The sequence below is a fragment of the Desmodus rotundus genome, chromosome 3, assembly GCF_022682495.2.
Source record: "Desmodus rotundus isolate HL8 chromosome 3, HLdesRot8A.1, whole genome shotgun sequence".
NCBI classification, from domain to species: domain Eukaryota; kingdom Metazoa; phylum Chordata; class Mammalia; order Chiroptera; family Phyllostomidae; genus Desmodus; species Desmodus rotundus.
Genome location: NC_071389.1, coordinates 24339061 through 24361409, shown reverse-complemented (window position 1 = coordinate 24361409; position 22349 = coordinate 24339061). Strand labels below are relative to the sequence as shown.

Sequence of the window (22349 nt, the reverse complement as noted above, 5' to 3'; positions counted from 1 at the left end):
AAGTGCATCCAGCCCCCAGGGGCACAGAGCTACTAGGGACTTTCGGGCAAACTTGGCATCAGGAGTCGTTTTCCCCAGAGGTGACTCCTCAAAGTCTGGACTGCAGGGGGTCTGCTATGGGAAGATCAGGATTTCAGCTGAGCCCACTGATGAGGCTGGGGAAGGAGTGGAGTGTTGCTATTTCTTGGTTTCAATCAGTAGTTCGTAATCTTACTAGGATCAGAGACCATTATATACAAAGATAACTGGACTTTCTCCCTAGGAAAACACAAGTGCATAGACATTTCTGCATACGATTGTAGGGGTTCATGAATCTCCAGAAGTCCATCCTTGGTTCCTGCGTCTTAGAGGAATCTCTCCAATAGATACGGAGCCTGCCCCTCTGCCAGGGTGTTTCCTGCTGAGAATGGATGATTTGGCTCACTCTTCAGGGAGGAAGGCCCTCCATCGTAGAAGCTGCAGGACTCTGTCTGACCCTCCCAGCCCAGGCAGGCCCCCAGACTGGTCCTGCTGGACTGAGACAGATCCTGGGAGGAACCTCCCTGGAGCAAGAGCCTACTCACTCCCCACCTCTGAGAGGAAAGTGAATAAATCTGTGTCCAGTCTCAACTGGTCATCCTTCCTCCACTCTCCTCCTGTTCCCCACATGGGGTCAGCTTGTACTGGAAGGTTCTACAAAGGGGACACACTAAAGGTAACCAATGGTTTGAGGAAGTGAGGGACAAAGTTCTGTGATGTTCCTCCGCTGCATTTTTTTTAATCCTTGGGTTAATACCTGCCCTCATTCATTGAGTCCTGCCAGCAACCTCACCTCAAAGTTCCCATGGTGAGGATGGGCCTGTGACCTCTCCCCATACACTAGCCCCTCCACTATCAACCAGTTCTCCCGTTCCAGGTGGACTCTAGGAGGACACTGCCTTCCCCCCACTCTGCTCTCTTCTGAGAGCCCCTTCTACCTGCCAGGCACGTCCCACTGGGATGTTGGGATGAGGGTCCTTTGATCTGCCCAAGCTGCCAGTTGGTATTACTGTCTCCCTCCTGCTACAGCCTGGACTTCGCGTGTGCTTCCTTCTTTTGTCTGTGGCCCCTGTGTGTCCCCAATGGCAGCAACATCAGAGAGAATTCCCAGAGCTGGCCAATGATTGGAGGGGAGGAGGGGCAGCCACCCGTTTCCTGGGGCTGTGCTTGCAGCCTGCTGGACTCATGCATACAGGCTCGCTACCCTCCACACCTGCCTGCATACAGGTAGGTCCACAGCTGGGAGGGGGTGGGGCATAGGGAATACAGGGAATATTCCCTGGAGCCATGGAGTGGGGCACGAACTAAAGTTGATAGGTACGGAGCCAGAACTAATAGACTAGTAGGTAACCATCCCGGCTTTGCTGGCTTTCTGATTCTGTTGAGTCTGTTCAGCCCCCTCACACTCCTGGACGGTACTTGTAGCCTCATCTACCCATGCCAGGGAGGAGGAGAAAGAGGGGGCTTGTGGGGGAGGCTTGGGCCTTCCTTTCATAGGGGCACAGGGACCTGGGTAGAACCTTTGGGCCCTTCTCTTAACCTGTTCACCTCTGGGGATGGAAGCCCCACAGAATAGGTGCTACCTGGATGAGAACAGCTTCTTGAGAGTATAGTATTGGGAGCAAGAGAACAGTGGGCTGAGGCTCCTGGTGGTAAGAAGGGGTGAGGTGGAGAAAGAAGAGGCCCTTATTGCCAAGGGTCCCTATCCTGCCTCACCTCAGCCCCCTGAATCCTGAGCACCACCCACTGACACATTAAAGACTACTTCTGGAAGGGACCCAGCCCAGAGTGAGTGCTAGCTTCAGCTGTCACCCGAGAGACAGATCCAAGTGCTGATACAGGACTATAGCCACGAGGGCAAGGAAACATGCCCTGTTAGCCTGGGAATGTTGGGGGCTGGACTGGACTCAGCCTCCCGGGGTTGGGTGAGAAGATGAGGGTGATGCCCCACTCTCTCATCTCCACCACTTTTCTGCTTTGCATGGAAAAACCTGAACTTGAGCTTTGCAGACCCTTATAGGTCTGACCCCTCTGTACTCAGGAGACAGAGCCAGGATCCAGATATCCAGGTTTCTGAGAGCTGTCTCCTGGCCTTGGCTCAGCTCTGATTTAGGAACAGGGTGGGGTCTGAACCCTGAAGGACCTGGTCAAGGTGAGCCCTCACTTCTGACCCTCTCTGTGACCCAGGGTTTCCCTGCCCTGGGTTCTGGGGTAGCCTGCCACCCTCACCCCAAGCCCCAGCCCCAGCACCGTTGGAGTCAAATGAGACCAGATCTGTGGCAATGGCACTGGATGTCTATTTCCTGTCACTGCACCTGTTCCAGCTCTGTCTCCCTGGGATGCTGCTGTTGCCATGCCAACAACATTCACTCTTAGAGGGGCTGTTACTAGGCTGCAGGTCCTGTTGTGCCTGTGTCGATGTCACTGACAGCATGACTTTTGGGAAACAAAAGCTCAGCCTCCGGGGATCCCTTTTCCCCCACAGGTTGGCCTCCCCTGCTCCCCAGCCTCGGTTTATTCATCTGTGCAGTGCAACAGTGGGACTCTCTCTTTGCAGCTCTCACCTGGGCTGCCCAGGACTGGTCCTGCACTCTCTCTGGCTCCTGCAGCAACTCAACAGAAGATGTCTCTGGCCAAAAGTAGCCATAGGGCTGCTCTGCTGGGAGGTAGCTGTCCCGGGCCCAGGGATTCCAGCCTTTCCTGGACTCTGTGACCCACCGTAACCCTGGGACTGCCCCTTCTTTGCCCTCACCTCACGACCTCTTCCACTTAACCACCACATGACCTTTCCTTGACCTGTGACCCTTGAGCTGGTTACTCCCTGCAGTAGTCCCCTCTCCCCTTTTCCTTTTACCAGTCCTCCTGCTGGACTTACTGATAGCCCAGAACCTGGTTAGAGGTCAGCTGACCCCTGCTCCTGTGCAGGTAAGCAGGCTGTGAAGGAGGAGAGAGCCTCCCAGATGCTTCATGCATGGGAATGAGACCACAGTGTTTGAACCCTTCCACAGACATGCCACAGCTTCCACTGCTTCGGAGAGATGTGCTACCAGGAGGCAAAGTTCTCCAACCAAATGGCAGAGTGTGAACCCGGGCAGCACCACTGTGAGGTGCAGGGTGGGGCTGCTGTGGAGCCCCAGGTTGGGGAGGCGGCTACCATGAGGGGTTGGCAGTGGGGCCATCGGAAGGAGGGGCTGATGTACAAGTACATACAGGAAGGTGGTGGGAGAGAGAGACTGAAGCAGCAGGGAGAGGAGTCAGCGTTTGAAATGCTGGGAGAGGCTGAGCTACAGCCCAGGACTGGCTGTGCCCCCACCCCCATCCTCATCCTCCCGGACTCCCTGGCATTCTCTCTATCCAGCTGATTCAACTAAACACTTCCCACTACATGGCCCGGTGCAGCCACAGCTGTGAGAGGGGATACGGAACTGGTCTCGGCCCTTGCCAGCTGGCCAGCAGCACCTCTGCCCCCAGCCCAGGCCCCTGCTCTCTGCAGTGCTGCAGCGGCGGCCCACACTGCCTGGCTCTCAATGAGTTGGCCTCGGGTGAGACAGTCCCACCAGCCTGAGGCTGGAGCCCTTCTCCATGGCCCTCCCCCTCTGAGCCCTGCTCTGACTCCTGCTCCCATGGGCCCCCATAGGCTCTCAGCCCCACCCCCTTCTCCCTGGCCCTGAGCCTTGCCCATCCACTACCCCCCAACTCAACCTCAACCCTTGATAGTTCCTCAAAGCTGAATTTAATTTTCACCAACTCCCCCATCTCTGCCAACACCCTAACCTCTAAACCTTGTCAGGCTGATCCTTAGCTTTGAGGTCTACCCCATTCATCAACTCCCCAAGTCTGAGCTTTCTACCTTCAGTGCTCCCAGATTCCCCTTCCCAATGCCTCCACTTTTCCCCAGGCCAGCTTGGCCAGTGCCCCCTCTCACCAAGCTCCAAGGCAGCCAGAACAGTCTCCCGTGCTTGTCTAGGGTGGCAGCAAAAGGGGAAGTTTCAGGTTGGGACTGTCCTCACACAAGATGCCCTCCATCAGGGTTGGGGCTGGGACTTGGCAGAATTGTCCCCAGTGGAGGTGTCACATTACTTCCCCGGGCAATCCTGCTCTGCTCCCAGGTCTAGACCACCTGATCGTCCCAGAGGACAAGCTGGTTCCCACTCCACCAGCCTCCAAGAGAAATGTGAGTGTCTCATTCACACCTGCCTGCTCTGGGAGGTAGAGGCAGGGATGGACTGTGTGTGGTGGCTGAGGCCAGTGGGACAGGCATAGTGGGGCTCCATTGCCTCTGTCATTCATTCCCTGTCCAGTCTGAAGAGTGACCCCTATCCTTCCCCTCCCCTCCACTTTCTCTTCCAGGAGAAAGTCTGTGCCACCTTTTCCTGCCAAGGCAATGAATGCTTCAAAGGGCAGAAATCTGTGGCCATTTGCGCTAAGGGCTTGGGCTTCTGTGAGGTGGGCCCCTGGCACCAAGGATTGGGGTGCTGTTCTCCTTCATAAATGCAGGCCTTTCTCCTTCTGCCTCATAAATGCAGGCCTTTCTCCTTCTGCCTAGACTTAGTAGGTCAGTAGCCAAATCTGGCTGGAGCTGAACCTGCTGGGAGCTAGGCTGCTTGGGGTCTAGCATGCTTGACCCTCTCAACTCTGCATTATGACTAATCCAGGGCAGCAGCTGGAATTTTCCAAGTCTGCTGGACATGCCCCCTTGGTTCTGATCACCTTGCATGTTCTCTGGGGACTGGCTGGCTGACCTCATGGGGAGGGAGCTAGGGGCCCAGAAAGGTTCAGCTCAGCCATGGCCTACTTAACACTTTCTGCTTCTGTGAGTAGGAGAGAGGGGCAAGGGGAGGATGAATGGTCCGATATCTCCTTGCAGCTGAAACGGTCCAGATCAGGCTACACTGCAGGTTGCAGCCAGACCTGTGTGGCAAGGATCTACAGGTGTCATGGGGCCATGGCTCAGGCCTGCTCTCAGGAGTGCTGCCAAGCGTTGACCTCAGGCAGCTGCCTGCGGCTGGATGGGAACCTTCACTTCAACCGGGCAGCCCCAGGAGCCACCAGGAGTCCCCTGCTCTGGTCCCTGGCTAGGGCCATTTTGCTGCTCCTCCTCCATTCTGCCCTGCTCCTGTTCCCATTCCCTTAGCTGGCCCAGCTGAATCAGGGAGCAGCAGCCAGGAAGACCCTGCAGGCCTGGCAAGCCCCCGGGCCCACCCCCAGCTCTGATTCCTGTAGCTGCATCTTTAGTGAAAAGGGTTTATCAAGTCCAAGCTGTGGGCTCGAGGCTCCTCCCTCCTGCCCCTCAGCTCCTGGGGATGACCATGGTGCCCTCCAAGGCAGCAGGACCTTAGCCCCAATCCCAAAGAGAGCCTGGGTTTTTTCTGGAAAAATAGAACAAATGTTTTTTCCCCCTGACCCCATCAATTGGGAGGACCCCAAAGTCCTGTAGAAACAGATTGTAAAATGTGCCCGGCCCCATCCACTCTTCCCAGACCCTCCTTCCCAGCCCTTGACATTAAGAGTGGGGCTGCAATTTGGGTTCCCCTGCTTTCCTGCAGTGAGGTCCACCCCCTTTATCTCTAAGGGCATGAGTCAATCCCCTTTTCTCTCTCCCCTACATGACTTTGAAACCAAATTCAAATAAACTTGAGCTCCATTGGTGCTGTGGGTGTTTCCTGGAGGAGGAGAAGGTGGGAGGAAGGTGGTCTGTTCCTGGAGGCGGTTTCCATATACAGAGTTGGACTTGTCACTGGGTGGCAACTCCCAGCTTAGGGAGGGGAGAGGGGGCACTGGTTAGAAGTCACAGTGGTCACTCCTTCGCCAGCACTGATGCTTCAGTTTGGGTCAAACTTGAGAGCAGGTATATTCATTAAGATAATTAAATCATTAATTCACTAATTCACTAATTCAATCAATGCATTCTGAGAGCTGGGGTGGTGAGGAAAAGGCATAGCCCTGTCTTCAGTGAGGTCACAGCTTAGTGAAGTAGCGAGAGAGACCAGTCCTGGCCTCCCTTATCTGAGCTGGCCCTTTCTGTCCACCTAGAGCAACCTCCTCATTTTCGATGGGGAAATCAAGGCCTAAAAGGAGGAAGGACTTGCCCAAGTGAATGTGACCAGGTGAATGGGGGAAGGGGCTTGAGAACAACAAAGGACACCATTTCCGGAGGAGGAGGGAGAGAGGACTGGGTCTCAGCACAGTCCTGCACAGGAACAGTGTCACACGGCTTACAGCGTGCGTTCACATCCCTTACGCCCAAACAGCGCCACGGGTCAGGCAGGGCAGGGTGCTGTTCGTAGTACACACAGCACACACACCTGTGAGGCTAAGGGGGGAAATACCTTGGTGTGCGGCAATGTCAAAGGCACAGAACTGGACTCAGACTTACAGGCGAGGCCCAGTTTTGCCACTGGCTAGCTGCAGGGCCTTGGCAAAATTCCATCACTTCTCTGAGCCTCAGTTTTTCCAGCTGGAAACTGGGGGTAGCGTTTCTTCATAGTGTTGTTCCCCTTTACGCTAGGGCAGGGTAGTTATTTGGGGAGTAAGAGTTCCTATGGAGGCCAGAGTTGGTCCACCTGGATGAGAGGAATTAAGAATGGAATTGAGAAGGAAATAAAAATACATTGTTTCTTCTCTAAGGTACCTGTGACCATCTTCCTTCCAAGCCCTGGGGAGGGGAATCTGGCCCAGTGACTTAGAGGCTCAGGGGTGGAGGTTAGGGGAATTATTAGGAAAATCTTTCAGAAATAAGGATCCAGAGCACCCCAGACCCTAAGGGGTTAATGGGAGCGGGGGAGACCACCCCCGTGATTGACACAGGCATGCTGGGACTTGAAGGCTGGGTGACCGTCGGGGTGCGCTAGCGCTGCTGGGAAATGTAGTCACTAGCAGGCCCAGGGCCACGGTGTCCCGCACACCCAGTGGTGACAGCTCAGGAGGTAGGCGGCAATGACAGTGGGCTGGGAGCAGGGAGTCCAGGGCAGAGCTTGGGCAGGAGGTTGTGGGCAAGCTGCAGGCTGGGACCCCAGTCCTGTGCTGCCAGAACCAGATGCTTCCCTGGCCTGCGGCTGATGCAATGGGGCCTACTGGGTGGGGTTGAGAGCCAAGGAGCAATGGGAGACTTTTCCTGTCTCCAAGGAAAGTGGAACAGAACTGGGAGCCTTGTCCAGGATGAGCCCGTCCCTTCCTGAGAGAAACAGGATGCTTCCCCCAACCCCACGCAGACGCAGCACTGACAGCTTCCAAAGAGGGGCCAGCAGGATTCGTACTGCTCCCCAAAACAGAGCAGAACCTCATCCTAGGAGCAATGGGACCGTATGTCCCCCTTTCCATTGATGGGACCAGGAACCCCACTTCCCACAAGTAGACTGAACCCCTCTCGGGAACAACTGGACACCCTTCTAGACAAAAGGCGGGACACCAAGTTGAACATCCCACCAGGGGCAAAGAGACAAACCCTCTTCTTATAAAGGTGACAAAGCCCATCCTAGGGAGGACGGTCATTCTCGCTGCACAAGGGCCCCTCCTCCCTGCCCCTCAGCCCTCTGAGGCAGCCCCATCACCTCCTGGCTTACTTGTTAACTAAAGGGGGCTCCCATCTACACCCCTCAGCATTTGTCTGCTCAGCAGGAGCCAGCATGGACCAGTCTGTGGCCATCCAGGAGACTTTGGCCGAGGGAGAATATTGCAGCATCATATCCTTCCCAGCGCTGAGCTCCTGGCCCCAGGGCCTGCCTGCCTTGGGAAGTGGAATAGAAGGTGTCCACGTGTCTATGTGTCTATGTGTCTATCTGCTCTCCTCCCTCTCTCTGAGCCGTCAGGGGAGAAGGAAAACAGTATTTACTAAATACTTACTCAGTACTGGAGTCTTCTTCCAACTGCTTGTGAAGCTGGGATTTATTATCTCCATTTCACAGATGGGGAAGGCTCAGAGAGGTGAAGCAACTTGTCTAAGGTCACACAGTGAATCTGTGTGGGCCAGGACAAAGCAGGGAAGTGGGAGGCCTGGTCTTCTGTTTTGTTTCCTTTGGTTTCCCTTGACCCTGAGCAGCAGGCAGTGCAAGGTGTGCTGTGTGAGGGAGACAGTAGGCAGAGCCGTCTCCTGGGGCTTGTGCGCTACCGCCTGGAATGTGGAGGCCAAGAACACGCGTAAGTGAGGTGTTTGGTCCTTGCCTGTCTGGGCCATGGGGTTATTCTTCACGGTACCCTCCAGCTGGACTTCAAGCATCCCTCTGGGGCACAGTCTGAGTCTTTTAGACTAAGTATAATAATGATAGTTAATAATTTTGGAATACTGTATTCTAAGACCTTCAGATGTATTAGCTCATATAATCCTCAACATTTGATGAGGAATCTTCTGAAGAAGAGGCATTTTAACACGCAGGCCCAGATCTTGAGTCTTGTGGCCTGACTGCCTGGGTTCAAATCCAGACTTTGTTACTTTCAAGCCACACAGTCTAGAGCAAGGTGTTTTACTCCTCTGTACCTGTTTATCCAGATTAAAGTGAGTTACTACATGTAAAGTGTGTAAAACACTCTGAAGCACATAAAAAGGGCTCAGTCACACCCACACACTATGCAGAGAGAATACTAATACCTGTCAAAGGTCTCTTTGCCAACAAGTGAACCTCAGGGCCTCAGAGCTGGGAGGAAGGGGCCTTAGACATTTTCTAATCCACCACCCTCATTTTACAGCTAGAGAAACTGCAGTTCAGGGAGGGAAAGGGGGTGGATAAGGTCGCACTGTTTCTGTCACAGCAGTGTTAAAATGAGCAATGGATAGATCAAGCTCCAGTTCTACTAACAAAGCAGAGGCTCCTCAAAATGACACAAGTTCAGCTTTGACGACCTATCTGTAAATTGCAGTCTCTAATAGGTACCGCGGACAGAAAGGGCATGAGGATTGTGCATAGCTGGGCACCACCAGCACAGCCATGTGGGCCTGAGGGATGACCATTGGCCCTTTCCTCACCTCTGCTTCCTGCCCTTAGTCTCTTCCTGTATACGCACCGGAGGATGGCCATTACCGGGGACGATGTCTCTTTGGACCAGATAGTGCCAGTCTCGCGGGATTTTACGCTGGAAGAAGGTGCCACAGAGGGCTGGGGGTATGAGTCCCTCTCCTATGTGCTCCCAGGTCACTTCTCCTCTTGTTGGGGATGGGGCACTAGGAAAATGCTGGTGATGGGGTGCTCAGTTGCTAAGGGCCTTTTTGCTTCCCTCCCCACAGTATCCCCAGATGGTGAAGTCTACATTCTTGGTGAGTGGTCCTTTCAGTGGGGGTACGGGGTCTGGGTGTGAAGTAGGAGCACACTCCGATAGCATTACTATAGCCAACAAGGCTCTGCAGGATCCGCCATGCCCACCTCTGGGCTTCAGTTCCTCTCACTTGCTTCCTTGCTTGCTGGTTTTAGGATCCTCTGAATTGCTTCTGTCCCTTCACACATGGCAAGTTCCCAGCATGGAGCCTCTGCACATGCTGTTCCCTCTTTCTGAAAGCCCTCACACCTCTTTTGACTTAGCCACTCATCCTTCAGGGCTTCAGTTCACACTTAACTTTTTCCAAGGAGCCTTGTTGAACTCCTGAAATTGTATCTCACTGATACACATTCCTTTTTTTTCATCCTTGCCAGCTCTCTGTCACTCACAGGGATTTAATTACTTGTAGTAACTTATTTATTTAATGTCTATCTTCTTTGCCAGACAGTAGTAGTAGTAGTAATAGCAATGAACACTTAATCAATGATTACCTTGTGCCAGGCACCATGCTAAGAACTTGACATACAACTCTATGAGGTTATCACTATTTTCATCCCCATTTTATGGATCAGGTACCTGAGGCTCAGAGAAATTAAGTAATTTAGTAAGTGGTGCAACCAAGATTCAAACTCAGAACCCAGGCTCTAGGCCCATACTCTTGATCACTCTGCTAGATTGCTCCTCCTTTTCGTTAGTTCAGCACATAAGTTTTGGGGTGCTCCCCATGTGGCTGCCAGGGGCTAGGGTCTGCTATGAACAAGATACCATCCAGGCTAGCTCCCTGATGATAGGCCATGACTGTTCTCTTCCCCGTAGTATTCCCGGTGCCTGGCACATACATGCCCAGCCCAGTCAGGTAGACTGGCCGACAGACAATCCCTCCTGTCTGCCTGCATGTGGTTTTCATTCCCCTTCTGGGGGATAGACTACGGGTCAGGGAACTTGTCTCTTCCAGCTCTGTGTGGTACTGCTGTGGCAAGAACCAATGGGAGCCGTGGTCTATGCCCTCTACAGAGGGAGAGCTGAGGCTGCAGAGGGTTCCCTTACTGCTCCAGCAGCAGCCTGTCGTGAATTACTTGAGGGTTGAAGGGACTTTGGGAGCTCAGGCTGCTGATTCTCCATTCTAGAGACTCTAACCTTAAGCACCCATCCTAATCTCCTGATGTTCAAGGGCTCACTTCCAGCTTCCTCTGTGCAGGCTCAGATGTGACCGTCCAGCTGAACACAGCAGAGCTCAGCCTTGTATTCCAACTACCCTTTGGTTCGCACACCAGGATGTTCCTGCAGGAAGTTGCCAGGGCCTGTCCAGGTAGGTAAGACCCCAGGCTCTCTTGGGGAGGTTGGCTGGGCACTCATCCACTCCCAGTTGACTTTGCACACTCTGGACTCACACTCTGGTTTCTGTGCCCTCTTACAGCTGCTGTCATGTGGTCATGGGGCCCCCAGGTCACCAGCCAATCATGGTGTTTGCTTTTTAAATTTCCTGTCTCTAGACCTGAATTGTAAGTCCAGCAGGGTTCCTTTGTCCTCCTGGCTCTGGGCAGGGCTGCACAGGGTAGGTTGTGATTCTGATGCAGGATCCTTTACAAGTTGACAAGGTCAAGAGCTTCTAGAGGCCCATCTCCCCTCTCTCTGCCAGGCACAGCTAGAACCAAGGGAAGTCGGACATATGGGCCCTCCTGCCCACGAGCCCTGCCCTGTCTCCCAGTGCAGCTGAGAAAATGGTCTAGCTTTGGTGTAGCAGTGAGAGGTTACTGGCCTGTGGGGCAGAATTTGTTTAGACCCGGAAATCAGCCAGGCAGATTTGTAAAGAGAGTTTGTATAGAGCAGAGGATCTGCCACAAAACATGCAAATTTGAGCCACCAGGTGCTGGGGCTTAGGTGTTCACCCAACACTGTTACTTGTTTCCTTCTGTGGAGCATGAACATCCGTGGGGGGTGCCAGGAAGGGGACTGCCTTTGGATGCAAACTGGGGTGTGCCTGGTTAAGGGGTTTAAAGTTTATTCTATAAGTGGGGCAAATTTTTTCTCCAAACCTTCAACTAATAAGGATAACTTATTTTATAATTATTAGTAGTATTTGTAGGAGGGGTAATAATAGTAAAAACAGCAAAGAGCGTGGACTTTGAAACTACACAGCCCCTTGCATTTGAAACCTTTCTTTGCTGGTTCCTGGCTGTGTGACTTTGGGCAAAGCACCTTACCTCTCTGAACCTTGGTTTTATAGACTTCTGTATGTGAAGAATATCTTCCTTATGGACCTGTGAGAATTAGTGGGATAACATATGTGGAAATACTCGACTCATAGTAGCTCAGAAACATTTCCTCCTTCAGTACAAGACAGCTCATACCTAGCTAACATTCATTGTTGACTTGTGTGTTAGACACTGTTATAAGAACTTTTCACGCATTATCTCATTTTCTCTACTACAACTCTACAAGGCATGTATGTATTATCAATGTCTCCATTTTACAAATGAGGAAACTGGCTCAGAGAGGATACCTTGCCTAAGTACACAGCTGGTAAACAACAGAGCCAGGATTAGACAGGATTAAATAGTCTCCTCCAGAGTCTGAGCTCTTGAGTTTTGCTCTAATGCTTCCTAAGCTCATGTCACCCTGTAACATATAAATGATTCAGGGAAGGGTGTGTGTAGGAGGTGATGTTTCAGCTGAAGCTTAAAGGATGAATGAGTTTTTTTTTCTAGGCAGGCAACAAGAAAAGAAGGGCAGATGGAGGGAAGAACAGGTCATTTGATGGGAGGAGGGTGTGGAAAGAGCTGAATCAGAAGTCAGTAGAGGCAGCTCATGAAGGGTCTTAAATAACCAGCAGAAAGCTTGCACTTTGCCCTACAGCTTGTGGGGAACTGTAGGAGTTTTAATCCCAGGAATGACAAGGCAGGATTTGCACGTTAGAGTAAATTCCTCTGGCAGCTGGTGTGGAAGGGGAGAGCCTGCAGCAGGGAATTCGATGAGAAGTTTTGCAATGCTTAGGCATTAAAATTATGAGGCTTGGACCAGGGCCTGGTACTGGTGATGGAGAAGAGAGGATGGACTGGAGGGGTCAAACAGATGAGAATGACGGCACCATGGGGACCATGTGTTGGGGTGTTCCCAACTTTAGCCCCAGTGCTTAGAACAGCACCTGGAACGTGGTAGGCACTTAATAAATGTGTTGAGTGGATGAACAGAGCTTGGTACCAGGCTGTGAGAATGGAAGAGAGGAGTGAAGGATGACTTCCCTCTTTTAGGCTTAGTTATCTGTCAACCCCTGTACCTACTTTTCCTTCTGGGGCCCACACCTGAGGTAATCAGCAGGGAAACTGTACTAATTTAACTTCATTGAACAGTTGTTAGGGTGGGGCCTGAGTTTGATAAGGGACTCTCAGAGCTGACAGTCTCTTGGATATCACCAGTCCCAACCAACTCTTGCATTGTAGATAAAGGGACTAAAGTCCAGAATGGGGTTACTAGGCTTTTTCTACCCAGTCCTTGGTGGATAATGTGCAACACAAAAAGCCAGGGAGCAGAAGTACCTTGGTCTCGAGACCACAGTTAGAGAAAAAAATTAGCTAACATTAATTAGCATCTACTGTGTGTCAGACATTCTAGATATCTCGACAACGCACAACAAACATGTTCTCCTGTTCAGTCTGTGAGCAATAATAAAGACTAGATATTCTGTTATATAGATGAGTTAACTGACATAGAGAAGGTAAATAATTTACCAAAAGTCATTGATCAGTTGAAGTAATAGAATTGGAACCCCAGTTTCTAACGCCAAAGCCCACAGAATCCAGAGATTTCAGTTCAGATCCCAGTGCTGCCACTTCCTAGTTGTGAATGTGAATAACATATTTTATTTCTTCAGGCCTTGGCTTTATTATTTGTACAATGGAAACATGAACTTGCCTTATCCACTACTCCAAGAGTTTTACGAGGGTCAGATGAGGCCCGGAATAGGTTAATAACATGTAAATACTGAAACTAATTTAAAAGCTGTGTCTGGCAGCGCCATCATCAGGACTAGGACCCACATCTCCTCATTTATTATTCCCTCACAAATCCGTTTTAGTTTGGTCACTTTCATGCAGTTCTACAGGGGATGCAGGCAAGATAGCGTAGGAAGTAACAGCAAGTATTTGGAAGCCAGAAAGACTGGGTTTGAGTGAGAAGCAGAGGAGACTCAATAATTTCTGGCAATCTGGTTAAGGGGTTACCAGAGGACTTGTCTTGAAGGAGTATTTTATAGCAAGCACATTGCTTTTAGAGTATGTGTTTATTTGGAGTGGCTTGCAAATTGCTGATGGAGATTAATTAAAGTGGATATCCTATCCGCTCCCTCGTACTGACATCTATTTGAGTTCCCACTCTGCCTCTCATGCTGTGACCTTAGACTTCACCACTCTGAGCTCAGTTGCCATGGGATGATAGTTCCCTACCTGCTGAAATTTGTTGTGAGGTACTATACCTATGAAGCACAGGACTTGGCAATGTTACCACGAGGTTGGAGGAATGGCACGGTCTACCTTAGAAGGGCACTTTTGGTTACACATTTATTATTGCATTTGAATCTCGGACCAACCCTGTGCGTGCAGGGAAACAGAGAAGCAGGCTTGGAGACTACGGAGAGGCTGAGCAATTTGCTCACGGTCATACAATCACGCACAGGTGAAGCCAGTTCTTCAAGCCCGTGGCTCAGTATTTTCTCCTTTTTCTTGCCACAGGCTTGGATCCTGAGACCCCGAATCCGGAGTTCCAGTGGCTGTCTCGTTACAGGTGCACTGAGCCGGAACCCCCGCCGCCGGATTGGAACTCGGCGTTAGGCACCTGGACCGGGTGCACCGGAATTGGCGGAGGCAAGTATCCATCTCGAAAGATGCGGTGGGGATTGGAGGACGCGAGGCTGCAGGGGCGGGCTCTGTTATGCCCGGGGGCGTGGCTATGGAGCTGACCCGCCTTTGATTGGCGGAGGAGGCGTGTGGGGGCGGACCCCTCTGGGGGCAGCACGGGAGGGGTGGTACGGCGGCGTGATGAAGAGCTTGAGGAAGCAGCAGGGAAATGTCCGCCGCCGCGGGTTCTCGGGAGCGAGGCTCTGCAGGTTTGGCGGGCGGTGGGAAGCTGGGCTGGGACTCTGGGCCGGGGACAGCGGTGGCCCGGCCCTGGGGTGGGCAGGACCTGCAGCTTGGCCGGTGGACGCACGGGGCGAAGACCTAGGTTCTGGCGCTGCGGAGGCGGAGACGCTGGGACTGAAGTTCTGAGGGAGAATGTTAGTTATTCTTAGTCGGGCGTGACGAGGACAGGCGGGCAGCGACGGGCTATTCTGGAATCCCGAGGCCGGGGTTGTATAGTAAAGCACCGTCTCTGACTCGCTGTGTGTGACCTGGGGCCAGTCGCTGCCTCTCTCCGAGCCTCAGTTTCTCCAACCTAACCTTCAGTCAGCTTCATCAGTCCTGCCTTGCCGAGTTTGGCGTGTGTGGGGGTGCAGGCGCCGCGATAGAACCTTCCCTTTGCGTGAGGAATGCCGTGCGAATCGGGGCTGTCCGGCTCCCTTGTCGGTCCCGGGGATGGGTTGGACTGCGCGCAGAGCCGGCGTCCAGGCCCGCCCTGTCCTCCGTGGGGATGGAGACCAGGATGAGGTTACAGGTGAAGGGACTAGGTTTTTTTTCGCCCAACCCGTGGTGGATAATGTTGTGCAGCACAAAAGGTCAATTGTTGAGCAGGAGGTTGTCTTTTGGAGAGCGCAAGCTGAAGGCTGAAATTTGGGTCAGTCGGGTGCTTTGGGAGGACACGCAGACCTGTATTTTCGGTCCAGCTCCTAGGTTTTCTGCAAGGGCGCCCTGGTGTTTTTTTCTCCTGGGTGTGCCCATGTGACTCCAGTTACGCGAGAGCTTTGACAGGACCGCTAGTACCCACATGCGCCCCTTTTCTCAGCCATTTGCTAGAGACGAAGAGTCTGTCAAGTAGCTGCGTGAAGTGTGGACCAGCACTTCACTGCCTCTTACCGGGCCTGCAAACTGGGAGGGGCAGGGGAATAGCATGTTGCACTAGTTTGTAGAATGGGAGGAAACGAGGTGAGCCAAGGGCTGCCTCCGTGCTTACACTTTGCCTTCATTGCAGCCACCACAAGAGGTGGTCAGAGCACCTGGTGGTGCTGACAGTTTGCATCTTTCATGGGTTTATCTCAGCTCACTTGAAGGGCTGATCTTGAGACAGCTATTGCTTCAGTTTCCATGACATTCTGGGCTCTGGTGTAGGACAGTTTAAGATTAAGAACATATCCTTGCCCTTGGAAAGAGGCTGCCAGGACCCAGACGGTGGGCGGAGGACAGGCCCGATGGCCACAGAAAAGGTGGGTTCTTGGCCAGCACACCAGAACCAGAGAGAGGTCTTCTGTGAGAAGTCAGCACAGCCCTGAAGCTGGTGATCTGTGCCGGGTGATAAGTGCCGCAGGGATCTCAGCATCTCTCATTTCCTTTTAAAAGAGTAGAAACTAGCCACTTGCTGGCGAGACATTTTTGTCAAGGTTTTGGTTTTATTTTTGGTTTGAAATGCTTGGTCCCCATCATAGTATCTACAGTAAGGGGGGTGTGGTGGTGGTAGATTATTTTATTAATTGCTAAGTTAAAATTGGGAAGAAATGGCACCATTTCCGTCCGTTTTGGAGTTGCTCTGGCCTCAGGAGAGTCACAACTTCTAAAAGAGGTGGAAGGAACCTTTGGGCCTCCTCTGTGTGGCCCCAGGGGAAACAGGTAGTGGATTTGGTTCTTCCTACATGCACATAATCTAAGTATCTACTTCCTGATAGCCTGGGGAACCAACCTAAAGCTGCTTAAAAATTCCATTTGTCATGCACATCAGGAGAAACACGGCTCCCTGGGGAGCCGTCAGTCCCACGAGAGATCTAACCGTCTGTAAATAGAAATAAGAGAATGTACAGTCGGCCCAGCAGGAGATGGTCTTTGTAGAGTGAGCCAAGAGTAAGAGCACCTTAAAGGACTAGGTTTTGGGGGGGACAGGGTGAATCTGACCTTTACTCCTCACCTTCGCCTTGGTAGAGAAAGGAAAGATCTCACTTTGATGCTTCTCTCCAACATGTGTTTCGTTGATTGATCTCTGCTGAATTCAGGGTATCAGGGCAAGCTTGGTAGGGATGGTGGTAGAAAAGTGAAATGCAGCTAGTTTTAGATTGGACTGCATGTGTTCAAGTTCAGACCAGTGTCTTTGAGCTAAGTTGTGAGGTTGAAGTGAGATGTAATGCTTCTAGTTGAGTGGCAGCCTGTTCATCTGATTCTCTTAGCCTCTTCAGCTTCTAAGACCTTGCATAGGTCTCAGACAAGTAGCTGATGCAGGTAAGGAGGGCTTCTGTTTCTTCACTTACATAACTGCTCTTCTTCGTGTAGCTTTTTCTTTCCTTTGAAAGATATAAAGAGAAATGCCTCCTTATTTCTGTCTAGCAACTGAAGATGCTCTTATCCAGAAAACCCTTTGGGGGATTCTGCATATAGCTCAGTACATGCGTGTCATTTTGTAAAATATTCACCTGCATTTCATCCTGGGCACATGCAAAGACCAGGATCTGTGTTCTGGAGGATTCTGAGATAGGTACTAGCAAGGAAACGGCTACTCACAAGTCCCACTGGGGCAATTCTGGACCAATTTACCGAAGTTGTAGTAACAAACACATTTTGGTCTTTTGAAGTGGTTTTCTTATTCCATGGTGATTCAAAGTGAGGCAGCTTTGTAGTAACTCAGTAGTTTTTCCCCTGGACCCAGGAAACAAAGTTTAAAGTCTGCCTGGCCTGAGAAAGGAAATGGATGCTATTTATATCTCAGGGTAGCATAAAGAGTAACCTAGATTATCAGGGTAGAAAACAGAGAGAATGTTGGAAAATAGCCCCTGGGTATGTCTGTCTGTCTGCCTGTCTGTTTCTCAATAAGTGAAGTCTGTGTGACCAACATCCTTTTAGCATGGAGAAAATCAGTTTTCCTAGATGTTTATCCCACAGGTAGAATTACCGCCCGCCCATCATCTCCCCCTTTGTGGCAAGCTCCGCAGGCTGCCAAGCACATTCATTTGAATCGCTTTGTTTCTTTAAACAAGAGAGAGTGGAGTTCACTTTTCCTCCTCCTTTTGTTGTTCCCTTCTCCATTTTCCCTCTTTGTCCCATTTAATCTTGTTTTTGTTTCTAGAACTGGAGAAACCCCTAAAGACTTCCTTCAGAAAACAGTTTGTTTTGGAATTCTACAGTAGGCCTCTAGAGCAAGTGACGTGACCCACACACATTCACTTAGCAAACATTCAGTTAGCCGTGGAGCTTTGCACAGAAGAATCCTCAGGGACGGGAGGTTCAGGAAGAGGGAGGCATCAGTATTTATTAGAGGAAAGACGGTGTTGGAACATAGAGGCTAGCTTACTTGCATGCTCTCTTTCCTGCTTGAAATACACTGTAGTGAATTTGTAGGTTTTCCCAGGGAGGCATATGTGAACTGAAGCCAGCAAGTATGAATGATGAGGATTTGAACAAAGCAAATGTCTAAGTGGCCTGGGTATTTTTATTTTTATATTCTTTATCGCAACGTGGTACAATATTAGTCAGGTCTCCTGACTTTCCTTTCTTCCATCTGTAAAATGGGAGTGAGTGTTTGCCTTGTAGAAGAGGTCACACATGACTTAAGGAATGCTGAATTATTTAGGGGTGCTTTATTAGGGAAACTCATTTAGGAATTGCAAATTCTCACCTCCAAGAACTTAGAAACTGGCTGCTGTCTTCAGGGCCTAGCCTGGACTGTTTCACTCCAAATAACTACACTCATTTTCTTTTTTACTCTTTCCTTCCCTCTAGTTTCTTTTCTGTTAGTGTAATCACTAAAAACCTCTGTCATCCTTGACTCTTCCCTCCCCTCTTATGTCTAATAACCAAAGTCTGTTCATTCTTCATCTGCAATTTTAAATATTTTTGAAAATTAAAAAAAAATTCCTATCGTTCATGTTGGTATCCTCTTACTGGAAGTAGTACAGTGATGAATGGTCCTGTCTTAAGCATCTTTCTCCCTTAGGGATCGATCTCTTTAGAACATAACTTTTATCATGCCTTACCATTTTGTATGTGAATGTGAATGTTGCATCATTTCCTGTTGCCCACAGAATAAAGTTCAGATTCTTTAGCCTGGAGTTCAAGTCCTGCACAGCCTGCTTAGCCCCCCATCTAGTCTTACGTGCCCCAACTCACCTTCATTTCCTCTGACTTCACACTTGACTGCTCACTATTTCTGGATAAACCCCTGTGCTTTTTCATCTGTTTGTTAACCGCTCATTCAGCCACCTTTTTATAAGCTTGAACTTGCTGCTCTCAGCACTTTGCACCCTCTCTCCTCCCCAGATGCCACACTAGGGACTTGTATATCAGTAGGTACTCAGAAATGTCTGCCACCTTTGTTTGAATCTTAGAGACCTTTACAGTTCATGGCCTGAAGTGTTTCAGCCCGCACAACTCCTGCCCCCTTCCTCTTTGAGCGTGCTCTGCACCTCTCTCCCCTCTTCCTGATTTGCTTCTGTCCACTTCTCTTTCGGCTTTATCACCAGACCACAGGCAGTTCACAGAAAGCCCACTGAAGGGAGAGTGTGAAGGAAAAAGTCAAGTCATCCTTCCAATAGCCTATCACCACCACAGCCTTCTGTTGCCTAAAGAAGCGTGAATGCACCGTCTCGCGCCTTGAAGGCGAAACTGGTGTATTCAGTCCTTGCTAACCTAACTTGGATTGGCACAGGGTGCACTCGAAGTTTGAGTCCAGAGCTCAAAGGTTTGCAGGGCACAGGATGTGTTTTAAGTGATCTCTGCTCATTTTAAATGCCGAAATCTACGGTACTTTTATTTTAAGCCATGAGAGAATGGGAAATGTTAAAAAGATTGAAAAGAAAGAAAAATACCTAAAAGCATGATAGACTTTTAAGAAAGTAATAGAACTATTCGGGGTGGTGGCCAGGCTGAAATAGGAGAAATGGGTTCTTTTCATTCTTTTTTTTTTTTTTTTCATTTTCTAAATACTTTATTGATTATGCTATTATAGTTAGCACATTTTGTTCTCCCTTTTATTCCCCTATGCCCTCTACCCTCCTCCCACCAGCATTCCCCCACTTTAGTTCATGTCCATGGGTGATACATATAAGTTCTTTGGCTTCTCCATTTCCCATAATATTCGTAACCTGCCCCTGCGTATTTTCTTTCTTTTTTTTTTTGAAAGGTTTTTTTTTTTTTTTTTAATTGTTATTCAATTACAGTTGTATGCCTTTTCTCCCCATCCCTCCACCCCACCCCAGGTGAACCCACCTCCCTCCCCCCTCTCCACCCTCCCCCTTGGTTTTGTCCATGTGTCCTTTATAGTAGTTCCTGTAATCCCCTCTACCCACTGTCCCTGCCCCCAACCCCCACCCCTTTTTCATTCTTTTTAATGCCGGGTGCCCTGTGTTAAGGGCTTCTCTCGAGAGTTCCCTGCCTTAGGTGCTGTGTGCTGTTACGCCTGTTATTGTTAACAGCTGCCATTTATTATATTATGCCCTCTCTGTGGTGCGTGCCTCACACTGTGCCGCAGAAGTTCGTGAGAGGATGTCCCTTTTCAGATGAAGAGACTGAGGCTCGGAGAGGGCAGGTAGTGTGCCTGTGACCACTCACCGGTCAGGGACAGAGTTGAGAGTAGAACTCAGGTTGTCTGTGTGAATCCAGGGCTTGAGCTCTGACCCCTGGACTCTTCTTTTGTATCCCCACATGCTTCCCAAACAAAACTTCACTACTTATTTGCACTACCTACTACTTATTTCTGAGTGTACCACAATGCCGTGTCTTGGTGCTGAAATTATAAATGCTTTCTCAACTCCATGGTTTTCCAATGGTTACTATAGTTTATTGGTTAAGAGCACAAGCTCTTGACCCAGATTCCTTGGGTTTGAATCCTGGCAGTGTCATCTGCTAGTTATGTGTTCCTGGTGAGTTACTCAACCTCTGCACAGTGTTTATCTCCTGGCCTGTAAAGTACAGGCAACAGTAGCACCTCCCTCATGGGGTGGTGGGGAAGAACCTTTGTGAAGTGATTAAAGCCATGCCTGCTAGGTGGGAAGCCGTAGTGTTTGCTGTAAACAGTATTCATGATGATGATATTATTACTGTCATTGTCAAAATGAATTCAGCCTGACTTGGGTTCTGGGTGGTTGGATCTGGATCTGTTTTATGTCCCCATGTATTGAACATACGTGTCTCTTGCTGGTATGTGTTGCCCTGTCTGAGACTGATTGAGCCCATGGGATGGCTCCCTGGTGCTGTGTACACAGCATAGAGTTACTGATAAGCATCAAACCAACCCACTTACTCCCGCCAGTTAGAACTGTCAGCTGTTTTGCTCGCAGTATTTTATAGATTCTTCTAGTGTGCTGGAAATGGAAGCAAAGGCCAGTGACTGAGAAGATAGGAAGGGGCATCTCCTCCTAGACCTGTCTAGTAGCAGCTCAGGAAGGGTAGGACGAGATCTCCACCCAGCAATGACAGCCACACACCCACACATCCTGTGAGGACCGTGGTGGTACTTCTACTTTGTTATCTGAACAGACCCACCCTTCTATTCACATAGTACTTCCCCCCAAGAGTTTATAGTTTCATCGAAGATATGCTCATGTTTGCAAAAGGGGATGCCGTGGAGTCCCGCAAATCTGGGTTTTAATGTCAGTAGTGCCATTTACGGGTTTGCCTCTGTGTCTGTGAGCTTGTCTGCTATCTGCTCTGGGCCTCAGTAACCTCATTTGTAGAAATGAGGCCCACAGTCAGAAGTAACATATGAAACACTTAGCACAGTAGCTGGCTATTAGAGGGTACTCAATAAGTGGTCGCCATTGTTATTAGGGCAGTGGGGGACTACAGTGGTGGGGCAGAGGGAAAAGAACTAACAGCTCCTGAACAGCCGCTGTGTACTAGGCATTGTGTTAGACTCTCGACCCATTTAAATTTCATTTGTTTTTTCTTTTGGCCTCTCTGTAAGTTGAGTGGTGTTATCCTTATTTCACAAATGAGGAAACAAATTAAGTAATTTGCTTGAGATTTCATATGAGGTAGTGGATGGAGCCAGTAAAATAGCCAGGTCTATTGTATTCCAAAGCCCAAGGCTTTTTCCAGCACATTCTAATTTCTCTTAACAAGTTACAACTTGTTCAAACAAGTTGTGTGGATAAGAAGGCCTTCCAAATTCAGAGAAATGATTGCTGAGCACTAGTGTGGCTGGAGAGTGAAGGATGTATGACCTCGTATGAAGGCAGCAGTGAGGGTGGCATGCATGGGGAGCCACTCTGCATTTTTTTAAAAACAGTTTTATTGGAAAGTAAAGTTATGAAAAAGTGGTAAAAGTGACATCCATGTTCTTTCACCACATTGACTTAATCTCATCGGTATTCAAAATTAATTTCCAAGGTCGATCTGCATTGTCTTATATATACTTGCAAATGTTTCTGAATTAGCTGGCCTTGTTTCAAACCAGGAAACTTCTCATTTCCCTTTGAATTCCTGTGAATAAAGAAGGGGGAAAATAATATTAATGCTCAACCTATTTCCCCAATTACTGTATGGCTTCATCATCCCATCATTAATTCAAGTGTATTTAGAAATTTAGCAGAAAGAAGTGAAGACAAATTTAACCTGATCTTTGTTGGAGATATTGACTACATTTTTGGTGAACATTTTAGTTCCAAACAGAGTTGCCGTATTTATCAAGTAAAACTATAGAACATTCGGTTAAATTTGAATTACAGGGAAACAGCTACTTTTTTTGATATACGTATGTCAGAAGAAATTATTGTCTATTTGAAATTGAGATTTATTGGGTGTGCTGAATTTTATCTGGCAATACTAGTTCTAAAATGAGTAGAGTTTAATGACTTGGAACCAGTCTGTTCATATTGGGCTGTCTTTGGGTGGTGGGTTGGTGAGAGAGCATGGGGCCAGTTTGGGCCCTATATGCCAGTTCACCTAGTTTGGATATTAACCTGCGGGCAGTGGTGTAATGTTGCAAGTCTTAGGGCAGGGAGAGATGAAATCAGGTTTGAA

The 22349-nt window shown here is 49.6% G+C and overlaps 2 protein-coding genes across 5 annotated transcripts in view; both read left to right on the top strand.

Moving 5' to 3' along the window:
• The first annotated feature begins 1236 nt into the window (after nucleotides 1-1236).
• On the top strand, nucleotides 1237-5188 carry LOC123479083 (uncharacterized). The gene is made up of 8 exons (XM_045190361.2): nucleotides 1237-1245; nucleotides 2576-2684; nucleotides 2876-2943; nucleotides 3027-3125; nucleotides 3377-3560; nucleotides 4128-4192; nucleotides 4369-4464; nucleotides 4886-5188. The coding sequence occupies exons 2-8, from the start codon at nucleotides 2642-2644 to the stop codon at nucleotides 5150-5152; spliced, it is 822 nt and encodes a 273-aa protein (XP_045046296.2). The 5' UTR covers nucleotides 1237-1245; nucleotides 2576-2641; the 3' UTR covers nucleotides 5153-5188.
• A 1863-nt stretch (nucleotides 5189-7051) lies between these two features.
• The window catches only part of INPP5B (inositol polyphosphate-5-phosphatase B), a 51073-nt gene continuing 35775 nt past the window's right edge, over nucleotides 7052-22349 (top strand). The window contains exons 1-7 of one of the 4 annotated variants that reach the window (XM_045190854.3): nucleotides 7052-7477; nucleotides 7636-7700; nucleotides 8060-8154; nucleotides 8997-9094; nucleotides 9236-9265; nucleotides 10463-10573; nucleotides 13992-14123. In XM_045190854.3, coding sequence (XP_045046789.2) covers nucleotides 7644-7700; nucleotides 8060-8154; nucleotides 8997-9094; nucleotides 9236-9265; nucleotides 10463-10573; nucleotides 13992-14123 — 523 coding nt within the window. In that variant the 5' untranslated portion in view covers nucleotides 7052-7477; nucleotides 7636-7643. Of the gene's footprint in view, nucleotides 7478-7635; nucleotides 7701-8059; nucleotides 8155-8996; nucleotides 9095-9235; nucleotides 9266-10462; nucleotides 10574-13991; nucleotides 14124-14265; nucleotides 14366-22349 lie in introns of those variants that run through there. The other 3 variants (XM_053920487.2, XM_053920488.2, XM_053920489.2) reach the window with 3 other exon arrangements.